This window comes from Chiloscyllium punctatum, chromosome 31, assembly GCF_047496795.1.
Source record: "Chiloscyllium punctatum isolate Juve2018m chromosome 31, sChiPun1.3, whole genome shotgun sequence".
In the NCBI taxonomy this organism is placed as follows: domain Eukaryota; kingdom Metazoa; phylum Chordata; class Chondrichthyes; order Orectolobiformes; family Hemiscylliidae; genus Chiloscyllium; species Chiloscyllium punctatum.
The window spans coordinates 74,323,448-74,340,790 of NC_092769.1; the positions used below are offsets into that span (position 1 = coordinate 74,323,448).

General features: G+C 45.6%; 1 protein-coding gene across 1 annotated transcript; it reads right to left on the minus strand.

Annotated features, from left to right (window-relative positions):
* Positions 1–2,177: 2,177 nt before the first annotated feature.
* Positions 2,178–16,529, minus strand: polr2g (RNA polymerase II subunit G). The gene is made up of 8 exons (XM_072551103.1): positions 16,351–16,529; positions 12,772–12,881; positions 10,076–10,235; positions 8,195–8,245; positions 7,960–8,025; positions 5,755–5,826; positions 3,448–3,481; positions 2,178–2,883 (listed from the first exon to the last, which is right to left on the minus strand). Exons 1-8 carry the CDS (start codon positions 16,360–16,362, stop codon positions 2,870–2,872), a joined length of 519 nt encoding a protein of 172 aa, XP_072407204.1. The 5' UTR covers positions 16,363–16,529; the 3' UTR covers positions 2,178–2,869.
* Between the last annotated feature and the right edge of the window lie 814 nt (positions 16,530–17,343).

Here is a 17,343-nt window from a genome sequence, read left to right on the forward strand (position 1 = left end):
GACAAGATGTCTCCACTAGGTCTTAAGCTCAGTGATATATGGTGACAGACCATCCTTACCAGTAACATACCCAGAGACAGCATGTTGGCTCAGTGGTTAGCACTGCTGCCTCACAGTGCCAGGGACCAACGTTCAATTCCAGTCTTGGATGACTGCCTGCGTTGGTTGCCTCCCACAATCCAAAGATGTGCAGGTTAGGTGGACTGGCTATGCTAAGTTACCCATAGTGTCCAGGGATGTGTAGGTGAGGTGCATTAGTTAGGGGTAAATGTAGGGAAATGGGTCTGGGTGGGATACTCTCTGGAGAATCGGTGTGGACTTGCTGGGCTGAAGGGCCTGTTTCCACACAGTAGGGATTCTACATATTATAAAGTGACATATATCTGGCCCCACCATAGTTGACCTTGCTCTGTTCCATGCAAGTATTTGCAGCCGACAATGTAAAGATACTATTAAGTTTGATATTGACACAGTAGGTCCTTGGAAGCCCCTCAGTGCAACTAGCCCTCTGCCTCAACGTCAGTGTCAGCTCCCTTTGGAACAACTTGTTTTTCAATATTGTATGAACTGCTGTCAACAGAGACAGAATATTCTTACTGTACCCACTTGAAATGTAAACAGAGAACAGTGCATGTCCTTCAGCACTCGTTGTTGTTCTGGCCCTTTATCACACAGTGGCTCAGTGGTTAGCACTGCTACCTTACAACACCAGGGTCCCAGGTTCGATTCCAGCCTCGGGTGATTGTCTGCGTGGAGTCTGCATATTCTCGTGTAAGTGTGGGTTTCCTCTGGGTGCTCCGGTTTCCTCCCACCATCACAAAGATGTGCAGGTTAGGTGAATTGGCCGTGCTAAATTGGTCAGAGTGTCAGGTGCATTAATCAGAGGGAGTGCATCTGGGTGGGTTACTCTTCAGAGGGTCAGTGTGGACACGTTGGGCTGAAGGGTCTGTTTCCCCACTGAAGGGAATCTAAGCTAATAATCACATTAACCTACACCCCCTTCATTGTACAAACTTCCAGGTGCCTATCCAAGAGTCGCTTAAGTGCCCCTAATGTCTTTGACTCTATTGGCAGTGCATTCCATGCATTCACCACTCTCTTGCAAAGAATCTACCTCTTGACATCTCCCCTAACCCTTCGTCCAATTACCTTAAAATTTTGTCCCCTTGTGATAGGCATTTCCACCGTGGGAAAAACGCTCTGTCTATGCCTCTGAACAGCTTGTACACCCTTATCAAGTCACAACTCATTTCTTCTTTGTTCCAATGAGAAAAGCCCTCACATCCTCAACCTTTCTTCAGAAGTCATGTCCTCCAATCCAGGCAACATCCTGGTAAATGTCTTCTGCTCCCTCCCCAAAGCTTCCACTGAGGCGACCAGAACTGAATACAATATTTCCAAGTATGGCCTAACCAGGGCTCTATAGAGCTGTGGCATAGCTTTGTGGTTCTGAAACTCAATACCCCTGCTAATGAAAGTCAATACACCATACGTCTTCTTAGCAACCCTATCAACCTGGGTGGCAAGTTTGAGGGATCTATGGACATGGACCCCAAGATCCCTCTGTTCCTCTACACTGCCAAGAATCCTGCCTTTAACTCCGTATTCAAATTCAACTTTCCAAAGTGAAGGACTTTGCTCTTTTCTGAGTTGAACTCCATCTGCCACTACTTAGCCAGCTGTGCATCCTGCCAATGTCCTATTGCAACCTATAACAGTCCTCCACACTTTCCACAACTCCACCAACCTTCGTGACATCAGCAAACATACTAACCCACCATCACCTCTTCCACTTCCTCATCCAAAGTCTTTTATAAAAATCACAAAAAGCAGTGATAATTGCTTAATTTCCGATGCGTATTTTTAAAAATGTTCTGATTTTACAGCTTGTTTCATTCCTGGGTGCATTTAAGTCAGTTTATACTAATTGACAAGCTTAAGTTTAATCAATTTAAGAGAATATATTTTTAAAACTGAAATATTAACAAAGCAGTTAAAATTAAGAGTAGAAGAGCAAGCTAGCTAGAAACAATAATAGTTTCTATATGTTAAACTACTGCATTCAGTTCTGGTCTCCTTAATATAGGAAAGCTACTCAGGATGTAAATTACACAGAAGTTGAAGAATCTGCAAACTTTAGTACGCAAATTTTGTGCAAAAAAAAACAAAAACACTAATTTTCCAGTGCAATAAAAAATTTTCTTTATTAGAATAACCTACCACAAATATATACAAAAGAATGAGGAATGCTTTTAAAAAGAAATATGAATCTCAAATCTCCATTTGCATTCCAAAGGACAATGCCAGACATCAAAAGATCTCAGACAACATCTTAAATCCCTGACAAACCAATTAACCGATCGAGATGAAGAAACGGGACAGCTGAGTGGAAGAGGGTCTGGTTTGAACGTGCTTGCAGCCTGCTGGTGGGGTCCAAAACTTAAGGTAGATTCAGCACTCGCAATTTGTGTTCCAGAATGAGGCACCATAACGGATATCAATCATGTCAGTCTAGGGGCCTTTTTTTCAGTTTTACTGAGTCACCATTGAAAGGCAGCAAGGAGAAGCTTTTTTTTGGGGGGGCGGGGAGGACAACAGAGAGATGTGCCCAATGTCAGAAGAGGAGAGTAGGAACGCCATGTCAAATTCAGTTTAGGGCAGGTTTTGCAAGGTGTAACCCTGGGCTGTCAAATGAGGCTGCTGTTTCTCAGATTCTGCTTGAACCAGGGGCTTCGGTGTAATAACTGTGATGCAATCACAGGCAGAGGTCCCCAGTGAGCGAGTGATCAAACAGGGACGGCGCTCTGGGGAAGAAACTAGATTGTCTCTGGGTGCTGCCCGCTTCATTGTCGGAGGCCAGGTGACAACTTTAGCTCACCAACCCTGGTGCAGGAAGAAAGAACAATGTTTAATCAAAAGGGCCACGATGCACAACATACACAAAACAATTAAAAAAAACAGATCCAGCCCTTCCTTCCCTGTGAGAGAATTTTGCAGGCTCCAGTAAGGCACTTCCTGTTGCTGACAGTCAAGTAAAGAGGATTTCTCCCAGAGCAAACACCCCAGTCACTAAAATGTCAATGCTAGCTAACATAACGCTGCGAGATTGAGACAGCTTTCCCCAACTCATTTCCATTCTGAAACGTGAAGGGTATTAGCCTCAAAGCATTGCTCGGAAGATTGTGGACGGCTGTTCCCTAAAACCGCTCCCCCCTCCCCCCCCGCCATTTGCCCAGCCTCTTTTCTGATCTGTCCCTCCCTCCCAGACAATAAGTCGGGGAACCTTCCTTCTCACATGGTGAAACTAATTCACATCTGCCCAGTGTATGTGTGTGTGTGTGTGGGGTGGGGGTTGTGGCCTCAGCTGTTACTCCCCGCAACTCAATCTCACGCGGCCACCCTTCAAACCACCCAACTGTACACTTAGCAACAGAAACCAAGACTTACCCAAGTAATCATCCATCAGAGAACCAATAGCGAACTGGAAGGGAAACGAAGAGCACGGGTTATCAGAGCAACAAATAACCCTCAACGGAAAGACCAAATACCAGCAGCTGGTTCTTGTGACATTCTTCAAAACATTGTAGAACCTTCAGCCATGTGTGGAAGAGGTACATCTGGAGCCGGCACCTGTGTGTGGGTTAGTCCCTACAGACGAGGACTAACACTCCCTCACTAATGTCCCTCCCAAATTGTAGGGAAGCTCCTCACATACAGATCAATGTGCTGATGAATGGCTCTCTCTTCAGAACTTGCTGTTGTACGCAGACGTTGGTTGTTGGGGAGGGGGGGGGGGGGGGGGGCAGGGGTTGGAGGGAGAACCTCACTCATCACAGAAATAAACTGTGCATGGAGTCTTTAAGTGCAGGTGAGGCTGTTGCGCTGTGACTACCCAAGCAAAGCATCATGTAAACAGCTCTAACAAGAAGTAATAGATGTTCGAGTTGAAGATGATTGTGAGCGTACTGATGCTGCTCTTGTTGGCAACAACTTGATTGGTCACGGACTAGTGACCAACAGCAGAGACCTTTTGCCTGCCAACATCTGAGAGACTGGTTCTCAGGTAACTGAATAGCTTGAAGCTGGAAACAAGTTATTGACAGAGAGGCAGGGAATGTTCAGTTCTTCCCCAGCTCAGGAATTGTCTCTCTCTATTCTGTGCAGTCAAAATTAGTTAGTACTGTATTGTAAACTATGGCTGTTAATTTCTACGTCAGAGACCTCTCACAAGTGAACCAGCCAGTGAAAGCATCAGGAGAAAGACGACTGAAGCAAGGTCGTGGCCAGCAGAAGAATCATTAGGATAATCTCAACAGAACCTGGGAACAAAAACTGCTGAACTGTTTCTTCAGCTGTTTTCTTGTATCTAATAACCAATTTTCTGTCCGTTTGCATCAGTCTGCTTGTGAAAGAGAGGGTGGGGTTCATAAGTCTAGAGTTTTAATTATATTATTACATAACAACTGTTTGTAACTGTTTACCTGAAGGTAAGAGTTTAAGTACTTGTTAAGAATTTACATAAATGATTTGGATGCTAGCATAAGAGGTACAGTTTGTAAGTTTGCAGATGACACCAAAATTGGAGGTGTAGTGGACAGCGAAGAGGGTTACCTCAGATGGGCCAATGGGCTGAGAAGTGGCAGATGGAGTTTAATTCAGATAAATGTGAGGTGCTGCATTTTGGGAAAGCAAATCTTAGCAGGACTTATACACTTAACGGTAAGGTCCTGGGGAGTGTTGCTGAATAAAGAGACCTTGGAGAGGTGGTTCATAGCTCCTTGAAAGTGGACTCACAGATAGATAGGATACTGAAGGTGGCGTTAGGTATGCTTTCTTTTATTGGGCAGAGTATTGAGTACAGGAGTTGGGAGATCATGTTGCGGCTGTTCAGGACATTGGTTAGGCCACTGTTGGAATATTGTGTGCAATTCTGGTCTCCTTCCTATCGGAAGGATGTTGTGAAAGGGTTCAGGAAAGATTTACAAGGATGTTGCCAGGATTAGAGGATTTGAGCTATAGGGAGAGGCTGAACATGCTGGGGCTGTTTTCTCCTGGAGCATCGGAGGCTGAGGGTGACCTTATAGAGGTTTACAAAATTATGAGGGGCATGGATAGGATAAATAGACAAAGTCTTTTCCCTGGGGTTGGGGAGTCCAGAACTAGGGGGCATAGGTTTAGGGAGAGAGGGGAAAGATATAAAAGAGACCTAAGGGGCAACTTTTTCACAAAGAGGGTGGTACGTGTATGGAATGAGCTGCCAGAGGATATGGTGGAGGCTAGTACAATTGCAACATTTACAAGGCATTTGGATGGGTATATGAATAGGAAGGGTTTGGAGGGATATGGGCCGGGTGCTGGCAGGTGGGACTAGATTGGGTTGGGATATCTGGTCGGCGTGGACAGGTTGGACCGAATGGTCTGTTTCCATGCTATGGCTCTATCTCTAATTAGTAATTCTTGCTGAGCACAGAAAGAATTTGCACTTTCCATCAGCCTGGTCTGAAAAAAAAAATCAGATAAAATGGGAAACTTTGTGCACTTTACAAAAATCTTTAACTTCTGTGATAACACCAGGAATAGCGAGAATTGATTTCTAACACCCTACCTCAGTAAGGTCCAACAGTCTCAGTACACTTACTGACAGAGGCACAAATAGAGCAAAATATATATATTTTTAAAAAAGATCACTTAAATCATCCAATACACAGACAGCCATTATAAACCAGTCAGTGGAGGATCGGGACGTGTACTTACTATGTCATTCTTATCAACTCTAGTTCCTACTACCTTCAGTCGAATTTCATCATCTTGTTGGATAACGATGTCCTGAAAGTGAAGCCACACAGAGTGAGGAGATCTGCACTTTTTACTGATGTTATATTCATATGGCAACTTCAAAAATCAAAGTGATCCAAGACATCTGACAAGAACATTATAATCAAACCATGACACCAAGCCACAATATTAGATGAGATTACCACGAATTTGGACAGACTTTGTTCCTTTTTAAGAGCTCCTCAAAACTAAGTAGAGAAGTGAAGAGGTTTAAGGAGGATAGAGACTGGGGGCCCTCAATCCTTTTGGGAAGTGGGAAGAGTTGCTTTCTAAATCTGAGCTGGCCACAGTGCTCTGTGTGGGCAATGAGAATTGGGATTGCACTAGAGGCCAAAATTATGAGGGCAGATATCTTGGAAAATGGAGCGGGTTATGGAGATGCTGACAGCAGTACAGTGGCTTTTTGAGGGGCTATTACTTGCCAGTTTGATTAACAGTTCTTTTATTGGATGATTAAAAAGGGTAGAGGGAGATTTATCATTGGAGCATGCTCATTTTTATGACAGTTCCACTTAAAAGTACTGCATCGATTCTCCTGCTCCTTGGATGCTGCCTGACCTGCTGCGCTTTTCCAGCAACACATTTTTCAGCACTTAAAAGTACTGTTCACTTTTAATTTGGATCTCAAGATCCTGATAGAAACATTACATCAAAGACGTGTTTCCAACATTGATCGCGTGTTTTGTTTACAGTAATTAAACAGGCACCGTCTCCAAATGACTGACCTTCCACTCTCTCTCTCTCCCCACCCCCCACACTTTTCCTGGAGTTCTACAGAGGGGTGTACCCGAAACCCCCCCTTCCCAGATAATCTCTCCAACATTGTCTTGTATGGGGCAAAGGTGGAACCTGTCAAAAGGTTGCAGCAAAAAGTTGCGTGTGCTACATGGAGAGACTTACCCAACAAAGGCAGCAGTAGCAATCTTGTCCAGTCCAGCTGCCGGGGTGGGGGTGGGGGGTTGTGTATGTGTGTGTGTGGTGATGGTGCTGTAGTATGGGATTGGTGGAGCGGTGGGGGCATTGTTGGTCAGTGGGGTGGGGGTGGCTCGCATGCGGTGTGCTCCTTCCTAGTCTCCTGAATGGGGAGCAGACTTAAAAACTCCTAGCCTCAGAGGAAAGGCATTTAAATCTATTAACTGAATAATTAATTATCCGAACAAAATACCGCCCTTCCATCTTGTTCAGATAATCGAGGTTCCTCTGTAAATTGGTCTAATATCAATTATTTCAAAAGCACAGAAAAAGGTACAAGAGCATGTGGTGTTGTGCTCATGTCGCTATCTGAGCCCAAACATTCTGGAGTTCAGGTCCAACCTTGCCCCAAGGGTGTGCATCACAGCATATCCAAATAAGTGGAATAAAATTAACAAAAAAATAGATTGGGTGTCCTTGGAAAGGGGACACATAGTGTCCACTGGCACACTACAGGCCTTTCACAGGAGCTGGACTGTACTGTTGCCACCTTAAGTACTTTTTCAACTCATTTTGAACATTTGATTTATGTCACACAGTTTCCCTTTTGTTATTTTTATTTAAAATGGAATTTTATTTTTGACAAAGAACACAGCATCAAGGCTGACTGGTGGATGCCAGAGGTTGCAGTGTATCACATGCCTCCAAAATGGCATTTTAACAAATTTGTTAAGTTTCATTTTGATTTTGTTACTCTGCTCCTGGTCATTTAATATTTTTATGTTGCTGGTTGTTGCACATTCCTAATCGCCCTTGGTCTAAGTGGAACACTCAGCCATTCCAGAGGGCAGTTGGAGTCAACCACATTGCTGTTGGTCTGCAGTCACAAGTAGCCAGATTGGATAAGGACAGAAAAATCTCCTTCCCTAATAGGACATTAGTGAACCAGTGGATTTTTTTAATGATAACTGACAATAGCTTAACGGTCGCCATTTTTGACCCTACCTTTCAAATTAATCATTTTAATCTAAAATTTCAACACTACCATGGTAAGACTTGAACTAGTGTCACCAACATATTAGCCCATGTCTCTGGATTACCAGTGACATTAGCACCTGGCACTCTCTAACACATTCACATGCTTCATAAGATGTGGTGCCCAGAACTGTACACAATACTCCAGCTGAAGTCTAACAAATGTCTTATACATACCTCATCACTGGTCTTGTAACAGGGAGGGTTGGAATTGGGATCAAACTCCATTTCCGATGGAATTGACTGGGAGACAAGAAGACATGGTGAAAGATTAATGACAGGCTCAACAGTCACTGTTACCCGAATTCTCAAAATGCTCAAGAAATCTGAATCCATCTTCTCTGGATTACTGTAGCAACTATAGCACATTCACCAGCTAAATGGAGGTGTTGTTTTGAATGTGGCAACTCACATGTCTTGAGATGAAGCAGGACATGGGCCCAATTTCTGTGAAAAGTCCAACCTGTGTCATAAAAGAAACCCACAATCAATCAGGACCACAGTGAACGAATCATACCTTGCTGAATAAATACTGTACAGTTACACGGTAGTCAGACCTTCACAACTAAAATCCATGAAAGGTTTTGCCACCACTGACCAAGTGATTACAGTGAAGAATTATTACTGCATTTATTAGTTCATGGAATATATATACTGCTGACTGGATCAGTATTTATGGCCCAGCCCAAACTGTCCAGACAGCGATTAAGAGTCAACATATTGCATGTCTGGAATCACATGTTGGCCAGACCAAGTAAAGATAGCAGACTTTCCTTGGTTGTTATGTCAATCACAGCAGTTCTACAGTCATATTTCACCAACCTTTATTCCAGTTTCCTTTCCAAAACGGAATTCAGCTTTTACGTGTGCTAGGACGGGATCAAAGCCATGTCCCCAGAATATTTGCCTGAGATTATTAGTCCTGTGTCATTACTACAGCACCACTGCCTTCCCTTAATGATGCATGAAAGGAGTGAAGCCATCTTTGTAACACATCTGATTACATCCTTAGTATGTCCCAAGAACAGGAGATGGCTCATTTCAAAGGGAAGGACATCGTCAGTGCAGTGGTTTCTCAGGATTACATGAGACTGTCAGGTGCTGCCTACTGTTGAGCCTTCTCCAGAGTGTGGGGTTTGTCTTTTAACAGACCAATAATCATGTGTTGAATTAGGCAGCAAGAGATTTTCAGAGACTTACAAGGGTTTCATTGTAAATCTTCAGTTTAGCATAAGCACCAGTTGCCACCTTTCCCTGGTGAACCCTTTCTCTGTCCAGGAGCCGACTTCTCATTGGAGAAGACCCAGCTTTTAAAAAAAAATATCTTAAGAAACCACCAAACTAGCCAAGACTTTTATTGAATTCAAATTTCACCCTCTGACAATGGTGGGATTTGAAACCCTGTGCCTGAAGCAATAGACTGAGCATGTAGATTGCCAGTCTAGTGACATTAATACTATGCCAGCACACCCTCCTCTCCTCCCCGCCAAAATTAACCAATAATAGGAAGTCCCCGAGTACCACCTGCTCTCAACCAACTCTAGAACTGCTTTACCTTTGGGGCTCTGTGGTCCAGTGGTAGTATCCCAACCTCAGAGCCAAGAGGCCTAGATTCAAGGCCCACCTACTCCAGAGCTGTGTAATAACATCTCTGATCACATTAAATAGAAAATATTCTTCTGTTTTACTCTTAAAGTGACGTGCATTGCTGTCATGGACTGTCTGATCCCAGGGCATTCTGATTGAAAGTTGATCTCAGCTGAAATACCAGCGGCACGGTGGCACAGTGGTTAGCACTGCTGCCTCACAGCGCCTGAGACCCGGGTTCAGTTCCCGCCTCAGGCGACTGACTGTGTGGAGTTTGCACGTTCTCCCCGTGTCTGCGTGGGTTTCCTCCGGGTGCTCCGGTTTCCTCCCACAGTCCAAAGATGTGCAGGTCAGGTGGATTGGCTATGCTAAATTGCCCGTAGTGTTAGGTAAGGGGTAAATATAGGGGTATGGGTGGGTTGCGCTTCGGCGGGGCGGTGTGGACTTGTTGGGCCGAAGGGCCTGTTTCCACACTGTAAGTAATCTAATCTAATCTAATCTAATCTCTACCATTTGGGCGAAACAAAGAAGGACAGTGTGTGAAGGTGTGGACACAGGCTCTTCAAGCCTTTCTCGCGAGAGTCAGACTGAGAAGGTCAAAGGCTTCTTCCCTTTTAGTCTTCCACCTCACTCAATTTGAGAGGAAGATAATCTCAGAGCAAATAAAGATAACAAAAGTACTTCACTATATACCCAGAGATTATACCTTGTTAACTTGAGTGACCACAGCATCAACCACCTCGCCTTTAAATGGCCGAAACACTATGGCCTTGTACTTGACAGGGTAGAGCACAAATCCACGGCCTGGCTGAATTACCCCAGCCCCAATGTTGTCTATGGTGGTGACAGCAATGACAAATCCATACCTGCAAAAAAAAAATAGTAAATAAGCAATAGAGCAGACAAAAGCAGGTTACAATCTCACTGAAGCACAGTGTCATCACAAAATCACACTGAGATCTTAAGTTGGTCTTGATGATTCGAATCCACTGGATCACACAGCACAAGGATACGGCTATGTGGACCTTTGTGCTGGGAGCTTGCCACTTCCTTGCCCTCTCCCCAAAGTATGGGGAACATTGTCACAAATAAACATTTGAATCAGTGGATGAAGTGCCCAGCACATTGACAGAAAGTGACCAGCTCACCATCTGCCTTTGAGGGGGAGAGCAAGAGAGAAAGCGAGAAATTGGTGTTGCTGTTGCTTTGGGAATATTTGGAAGAATAAACATTTATCCTTCCAAAGCTTATCTTTGCCTATTGTCACAATAAGTCAATAACATTGTGGTTTATTCAAAAGGAATCGGACTGCTGCTTTACATATTGTAAACCAATCAGAAACAAAAATACAATTGATAACATAGTTAACGGAGAAAATTATTTTATGTTGTGGCCAGGGGAGCAATATGACCAGAAAGTGATAGCACACTCCATTATCACGAGGTCACCATTATCACTAGGTCACCATCAGCCCCCAGCGTTTCAGGTAACACCAATTTATACAGCATGAGAAGAGGATGCTGACTTGAATTCTCTTTCTAAATTTGTTTTCTTGTGCCCCAGTCCTGATGAGTGCAAGATGAGAAGAGTCAGCCCTGTGTCTCATTTCAGCGATGATTAGGTTGCATATCAATACAGAATCTTCTGGCCATATGGAGACAGGACTTCACGCATCCCAGGAGAGGTAGCTGAGGGAGGATGGAATCCTGACAGCACATAGTGAGCATCAGAGGGGCCGCATCCTTCACCACCTGAGGTGCAAAGTCGCTTACAACCTGTACTTTTGAAGGGAAAGGCATTGGTGTAGTGTAGGAAATGTGACACGGATTGAAGGGCAAGTGTTAGACCACAGGACACCGGAAGAGTTGAAAGATCCAACCCACCCTCCCCTCGGCCCAACACCTCTTTGAGGAACAGCATACCTGGGTTCCTTTATTTTTCAATTCGTTCATGGGATGACAGCGTCACTGGCCAAGCCCAGCATTTATTGCCCAACCCTAATTACAAAGAGAGCAGTGAAGAGTCAACCACATTGCTATGGGTCTGGAGTCCCACGTAGGCCAGAGCAGGTAAGGACTGCAGTTCCTTTCCCCAAAGGATATTGTGAGCCAGATGGGTTTTTCCAACAATCAGTAATGGATTCATGGCTGTCATTAGACTCTTAGTTTCAGATATTTACTGAAGACAAATTCCACCAACTGCTGTGGCAGGATTTGAATCTGGGTCCCCAGAAAGTTACTTGGATTAACAATCCAGCGATAACACGACCAGGCCATTGCCTCCCCTTACTGGGGGGGGTAAGGTTTCCATAGGAAATAGGGAAACTATGCAGGGAATGGTTGCTATAGGGGATAAGGTAATTATGGGGATATGGCAGCTAGAGGAGATAGAATTAATGTGGAGGGATGGTTCCTACAGGAAATTTCATACCTGCCGAAGTGGGTGCGAGAATCGCAAGTTTAGCATCCCTTTCACAAGGTAGCACTTCCAATGGGGCAACGCTCTATCAGTGCTGTGATGTAGAGCAAGTCAGCCTGGCATGTTTGTGCTTGCTACCCCGGAGTGGAACATGAGAACCAGAGAGTCAGAGCTGAGAGCACTACTCTCATAGCCAGAGGAGACTTGGGGAAAATGGCCAATGGAATGAACAATAAATATTATTCTTGCCCGCTATGACATCACCATAAGAATGAATGAAAGATAAAAGAAATAACTGTCAAGCAGTTTTCATTATCACTGTATCTATCATAACTCAGATTGGAGAAAACACCCCTCCCCGCTGTATTCTATCTCAGGATGTGTGCAACACTGGCAAGGCCAGCAATTTATTACCCCTTGGATTGAGTGGCTCAATTATAGAATCATGGAATCCCACCAGTGTGAAAACAGGCCATTCAGCCTATTAGGTCCACACCGACCCCACATGCTATCCCTGTATCCCTGTAACCGGCACATCTTTGGACTGTGGGAGGAAACCGAAGCACTCTGAAGGAAGCCACGCAGACACGGGGAGAATGTGCAAACTCCACGTAGACAGTTCACCCAAGGGTGGAATCGAACCCGGGTTCCTGGCTCTGTGAGGCAGCTGTGCTAATCACTCTAATTCATTGCAGAGGGAGAGTTAAAAGTACACCTCATTGAGGTGGATAAGATCTCCTTCCCTAAGGGATATTAGTGAACCAGATGGGTTTTTACAACAATTGACAAAGGTTTCACAGCCACCAGGAAGGAGATCAATTGCAGAGTTATTAATTGAATGCATCAGCTGTGGAATTCCAAACCTGGTCCCCAGGGCATTAGCTGAGTCTCTGGGACACTAATCCAGAGACATGACCATGATGCCACTAGGTCTTCACAATATTCAGACTCAAGGTTTTTCTATTGTAAAATGGTGTCACTCACTTTCCAGTGCAAGTTCCCTCGACCTCAGTGAACAACTTCTGTTTGACAGTGTTGAGCAGGTTAGGACCAAAATATCGAGGATGCAGCAGAATTTCATGTTCCAAAGAAATCTAAACATAGAAAAGGAAAGCACAAATTTAAAAATGCTGCTTTTTTGTCCTTAATGACTAGAATTTCAGATGGTCAAATTATTTCCCAGTTCCTCAAAAGTCCAATCAACTTTGGTCTTGAATTAATTAGAGGTAGGGAAGGAGAAGGTCTGTGATGGGGTATCAAGTAGGCAAGATTATATCATAAGGGAGTAATCTGCGTCAAATATTCTCAGAGTTCAAAAGATTGAGACAAAAGATTTCACAGTCCCCGATCGCATTGAAACAGACAAGACTTTGAAAGGGATTGGACAGGGCACAAGCTACCGCCTGGCCACTGTGTGGAGGAGCCAATTACTTAGGACTGAGGAGGAGGATGAGAAGACATTTCTACACTCAGAGGGTGGTGAATCTTGATCGGATTGAATGGCAGAGCAGGTTTGATGGACCAAACAACCTACCTTCACGTCGTTTTTGTGGTATCAGACAACTTGGTGTAGAGTAGGCCTTCCACCACATTAAGCCTGCTAAGATCATAGCTGATTTGATTGCAATCTTGAATCCATAGTCCTGTCTCCCTCCATAAACTTTCACCTCCTTGCTCATCAAGAATCTATCTACCCTTGAAATATTCAAAGACTGCCTCCACAACCTTTTGAGAAAGAAAGAGTGTGTTCTAAGATTATTAACCACCTGAGCAAAACAAAAACTTCACTGCCTGTCTTAAATGAGCAATCCCTTGTACTTAAACAGCAATGGCAAGTCCTAGAGGAGATAAGACTAGGCCAAGTGAAGAAATAGAAGATGGGTCTAGAAAAGCTGGAAACGGGCATATGGTTACAAAATTATCACCAAGGCCTCTGAAGTATCTTCCCTTTCTGTCAACCTCCACTTCACCTGGCATTACTCTGAACTGTGTCCTTCACATCCCAACACATCACTTGGTGGTGGTGGTGGTGGTGGTGGTGGTGGTGGTGGTGGTGGTGGAGGGGGGGTGGGGGGTGGGGAAAGTTACATAGGGAAGAGTGGGCTCACTTTGTCTGTTCAGTGACAGAGACAACGTTGTCAGCCTCGATTCAGTGTCAATGTTCACTAGCAAGCCTGGGGGTGCTGCACTGTTGGAACAGTCTGATATCAGTAACCCTCTTATGATGGAAAAAAAAGAAAATGTAGGAAATAACCAGAATGTCCAACAGCAACAGTGGAGAGAGAAACTCAGTTAACGTTTCAGATTTATCACCTTGACTAAGAATTATTTAACCTCTTGGGTGAATGCAAAAGGTCACATTTAAAAGGAGTGGCATGATCTCCTGGTGTGATGCTCAATATTTATCCTGTAAACAATATGACTACAGCAGTTGTCTTATTTTTCAGTAACAATAGCACAACAGTTATCATTGGTCAAATGATCCAGACCCTGTACAATTAATTCAGATTCAGGGTCAAACCACACCTTGGCAGAGGTCAGATCTTAATTTAGTTATTCAATAAATGTGGAATAAAATTATAAACAGGGTTCAGGAACAGACCAACTCAGAAGTAGAAGACAGAACAGTACAGTTCAGGAACAGGCCCTTTGGCCCACCATGTCTGTGGTGACCATGACGCCATTTTACAACTATTTTAATCCCATCTGCCTGCTCATGGTCTGCATTCCTCACTTCCCTGCCTATTCATGTATCTAACTGACTCTTAAACATTGCTATCATATCTGCTTCTACCATCTCTCCTGGTAGTGCATTTCAGGCACCCACCATCTGTGTAAAAAAAACACTTGCTCTCACATCTCCTTTAAACCTTGCCCCTTAACTTAAATCTATGCCCCTGACACTTTACATTTTTACTCTTGAGGCCTATCCACACCTCTCAGTCTTATCTCTTTCAGACTCCCAACACTCTAGCAAAAACAATCCAAGTTTGTCCAACCACTCCTAACTAATACATTCCAACCTGGTAATCCTCTTATGCATCCTCTCTAAATCGCCACTTTCTTCCTTTAGTGTGGTAACTGTAACTGCACAAGATGCTCCAAATGTGGCCTAACTTTAAAGTTTTATACTGCTGCAAAGTGACTTGCTAAACTTTATATTCAATGCCCCACTAAGGAAGGCAAGCATGCCATACACCATTTTGTAACCACCTTATCCACTTGTATTGCCACTTTCAGGAGTTATGAACTAGCAGCCAAGATCCTCTGTATATCAATGCTCCCGAAGGTGATGTCATTTACTGAGGAACCTTGATTATCAAATGAGATGGGCGGGCACTACTTCATTCAGACAATTGTTTATTCATTTAACTGATTTCCTCTAGGTCTCAGAGTTTTCTGTGATGTCTGCTCATTTCAGGACACTAGGCAGCGGCACACCCCATGTGTGCACCTGCCCCCAAACCCATTCACCCCCCAACCGCTGCCCAGCCCCATAGGGCTGCTCTCTTATTAGGGAGAGAGGATTAGGTGGCAAGTTTAACGAGAGGACCACCAAGTGGTTGAGAAGGAAGATCCGTGAGGTTGCACAGTGGCTCAGTGGTTAGCACTCCTGCCGCACAGCACCAAGAATTCCGGCAGGGGTGGCACGGTGGCAAGCACTGCTGCCTCACAGCACCAGGGACTCAGGCTCAATTCTAGCCTCGGGGGACTGTCTGTGTGGTGTTTGCACATTGCCCGTGTCTTCCTGGGTTTCCTCCTGGTGCTCCGGTTTCCTCCCACAGTCCAAAGATGTGCAGGGTGGGTGAATTGGACATGCTAAATTGGAGGGTCGGTGTGGATTAGTTTGGCCAAAAAGGACTGTTTCCACACTGTAGGGAATCTAATCTCAGGCAACAGTCTGCATGGAGTTTGCGCAATCTCCTTGTGTCAGTGCGGGTTTTCCTCTGGGTGGCCTGGTTTCTTCCCACTCAATCCAAAGATGTGCGGGTTAGGGCGGAGTGGCCATGCTAAGTTACCCCACAGCGTCCACAGATGTGCAGGCTTGGTGGGTCAGCCATGGAAAACATGGGGCTGCAAGAAACGGGAGTGCGAGTGTGATGCCTGTTTTGGAGGGTACAGTACAGACCCAGTGGTCGAATGGCCTGCTTCCACACTGTAGGGATTCTGTGATCCTCCACAGTAACCTCAGCCAGTATGGGGCGTCATTGTGCACGTCGAAACCAGCCGTCCAGCCAACTGAACTAACCCGCACTGCTTTTCAGACAGATTTTCAGCTGCGGCAAGACTGCCTTGTTATTTGGGGAGGAGGAGGAGGAGGACACCTTCCGCCCACGCCCCCTGCTTCCCATTTGCCGAAACAGCGATCAATCATTCAGGCGCTTCACCTCCATAGGTCAGAGTGGGTATCAATCAATGACCTCATCACGCGACTTGATCACGCCCACCCCACGTCGTCATCACGCCGCGTCGTTACGCGGCCGCCCATCCCCCCCCCTCCCCGTCACCGCTGGGTTTTTAACCACTCTGCCCTCCCGAGACGGGCCAAAACGAACCACTCACATGATAAAACATCGTCGGCACAACTGAAGAGCACTTTTAAAAAATCTGGAGGAGAAGAGAATTTCTCTCTGTCAGAAAAGAGTCGAACCTCCGGCCGCCGTTCCACGGCACCGAGCGGCGATTTGAAGCGAAAATGGAGCGGGGAAGGCTGAGGGATGGTTGCGATCACGTGCTCAACCGACGCTGGGACGTCACGCGCGCAATTACGTCACGTTCCCGCCCGCGCTCCAAGCCACGTGACCCTCTTCCAGCACCTTCCGGGCGTCGCCCGCCGCCAGCTTGGCGGCGCCATCTTTCTCCCTCAGTGAGAGTGGCAGCGCTGAGACCTTTACCCTTTTTCCGAAGACGTACATCGCCGGCTCCCGTCAGGATAACGGCTTCTCGCCCTCCTTCACCTCCACCGTCCACATGCAGACGGAACGTAAGAACTCGGAGTAGGCTATTCAGTGCTACAGTGGATTCCCTACAGTGTGGTAAACAGGCCCTTCAGCCCAACATGTCCACACCGACCCTCCGAAGAGTAACCCAGCCAGACCCATTTCCATCTGACCCGGACGGGCCAACCACCCCCTGGCTCAACACTTCAACTTCCCCCCCCCCCCCCCCACCAAGGACATGCAGGTCCTTGGACTCCTCCATCGCCAGACCATAGCAACACGACGGTTGGAGGAAGAGCGCCTCATCTTCCATTGAGGAACCCTCCAACCACAAGGGATGAACTCAGATTTCTCCAGTTTCCTCATTTCCCCTCCCCCCCCCCCCCCCCGACCTTGTCTCAGTCCCAACCCTCGAACTCAGCACCACCTTCCTAACCTGCAATCTTCTTCCTGACCTCTCCGCCCCCCACCCCCACTCCCGCCTATCACCCTCACCTTGACCTCCTTCCGCCTATCGCATTTCCAACGCCCCTCCTCCCTACCTTTTATCTTAGCCTGCTGGACACACTTTCCTCATTCCTGAAGAAGGGCTCGTGCCCGAAACGTCGATTTCCCC

What these genes read in the sequence shown, in the direction of transcription:
- polr2g (XM_072551103.1), bottom strand. An exon ending in GAGGGAACTTGCACTGGAAA is followed by an intron (nt 10,236 to 12,771) that starts GTGAGTGACACC and finishes TTTTTTTTGCAG; the next exon opens with GTATGGATTTGTCATTGCTG. An exon ending in CCTGCTTCATCTCAAGACAT is followed by an intron (nt 8,026 to 8,194) that starts GTGAGTTGCCAC and finishes CTTGTCTCCCAG; the next exon opens with TCAATTCCATCGGAAATGGA.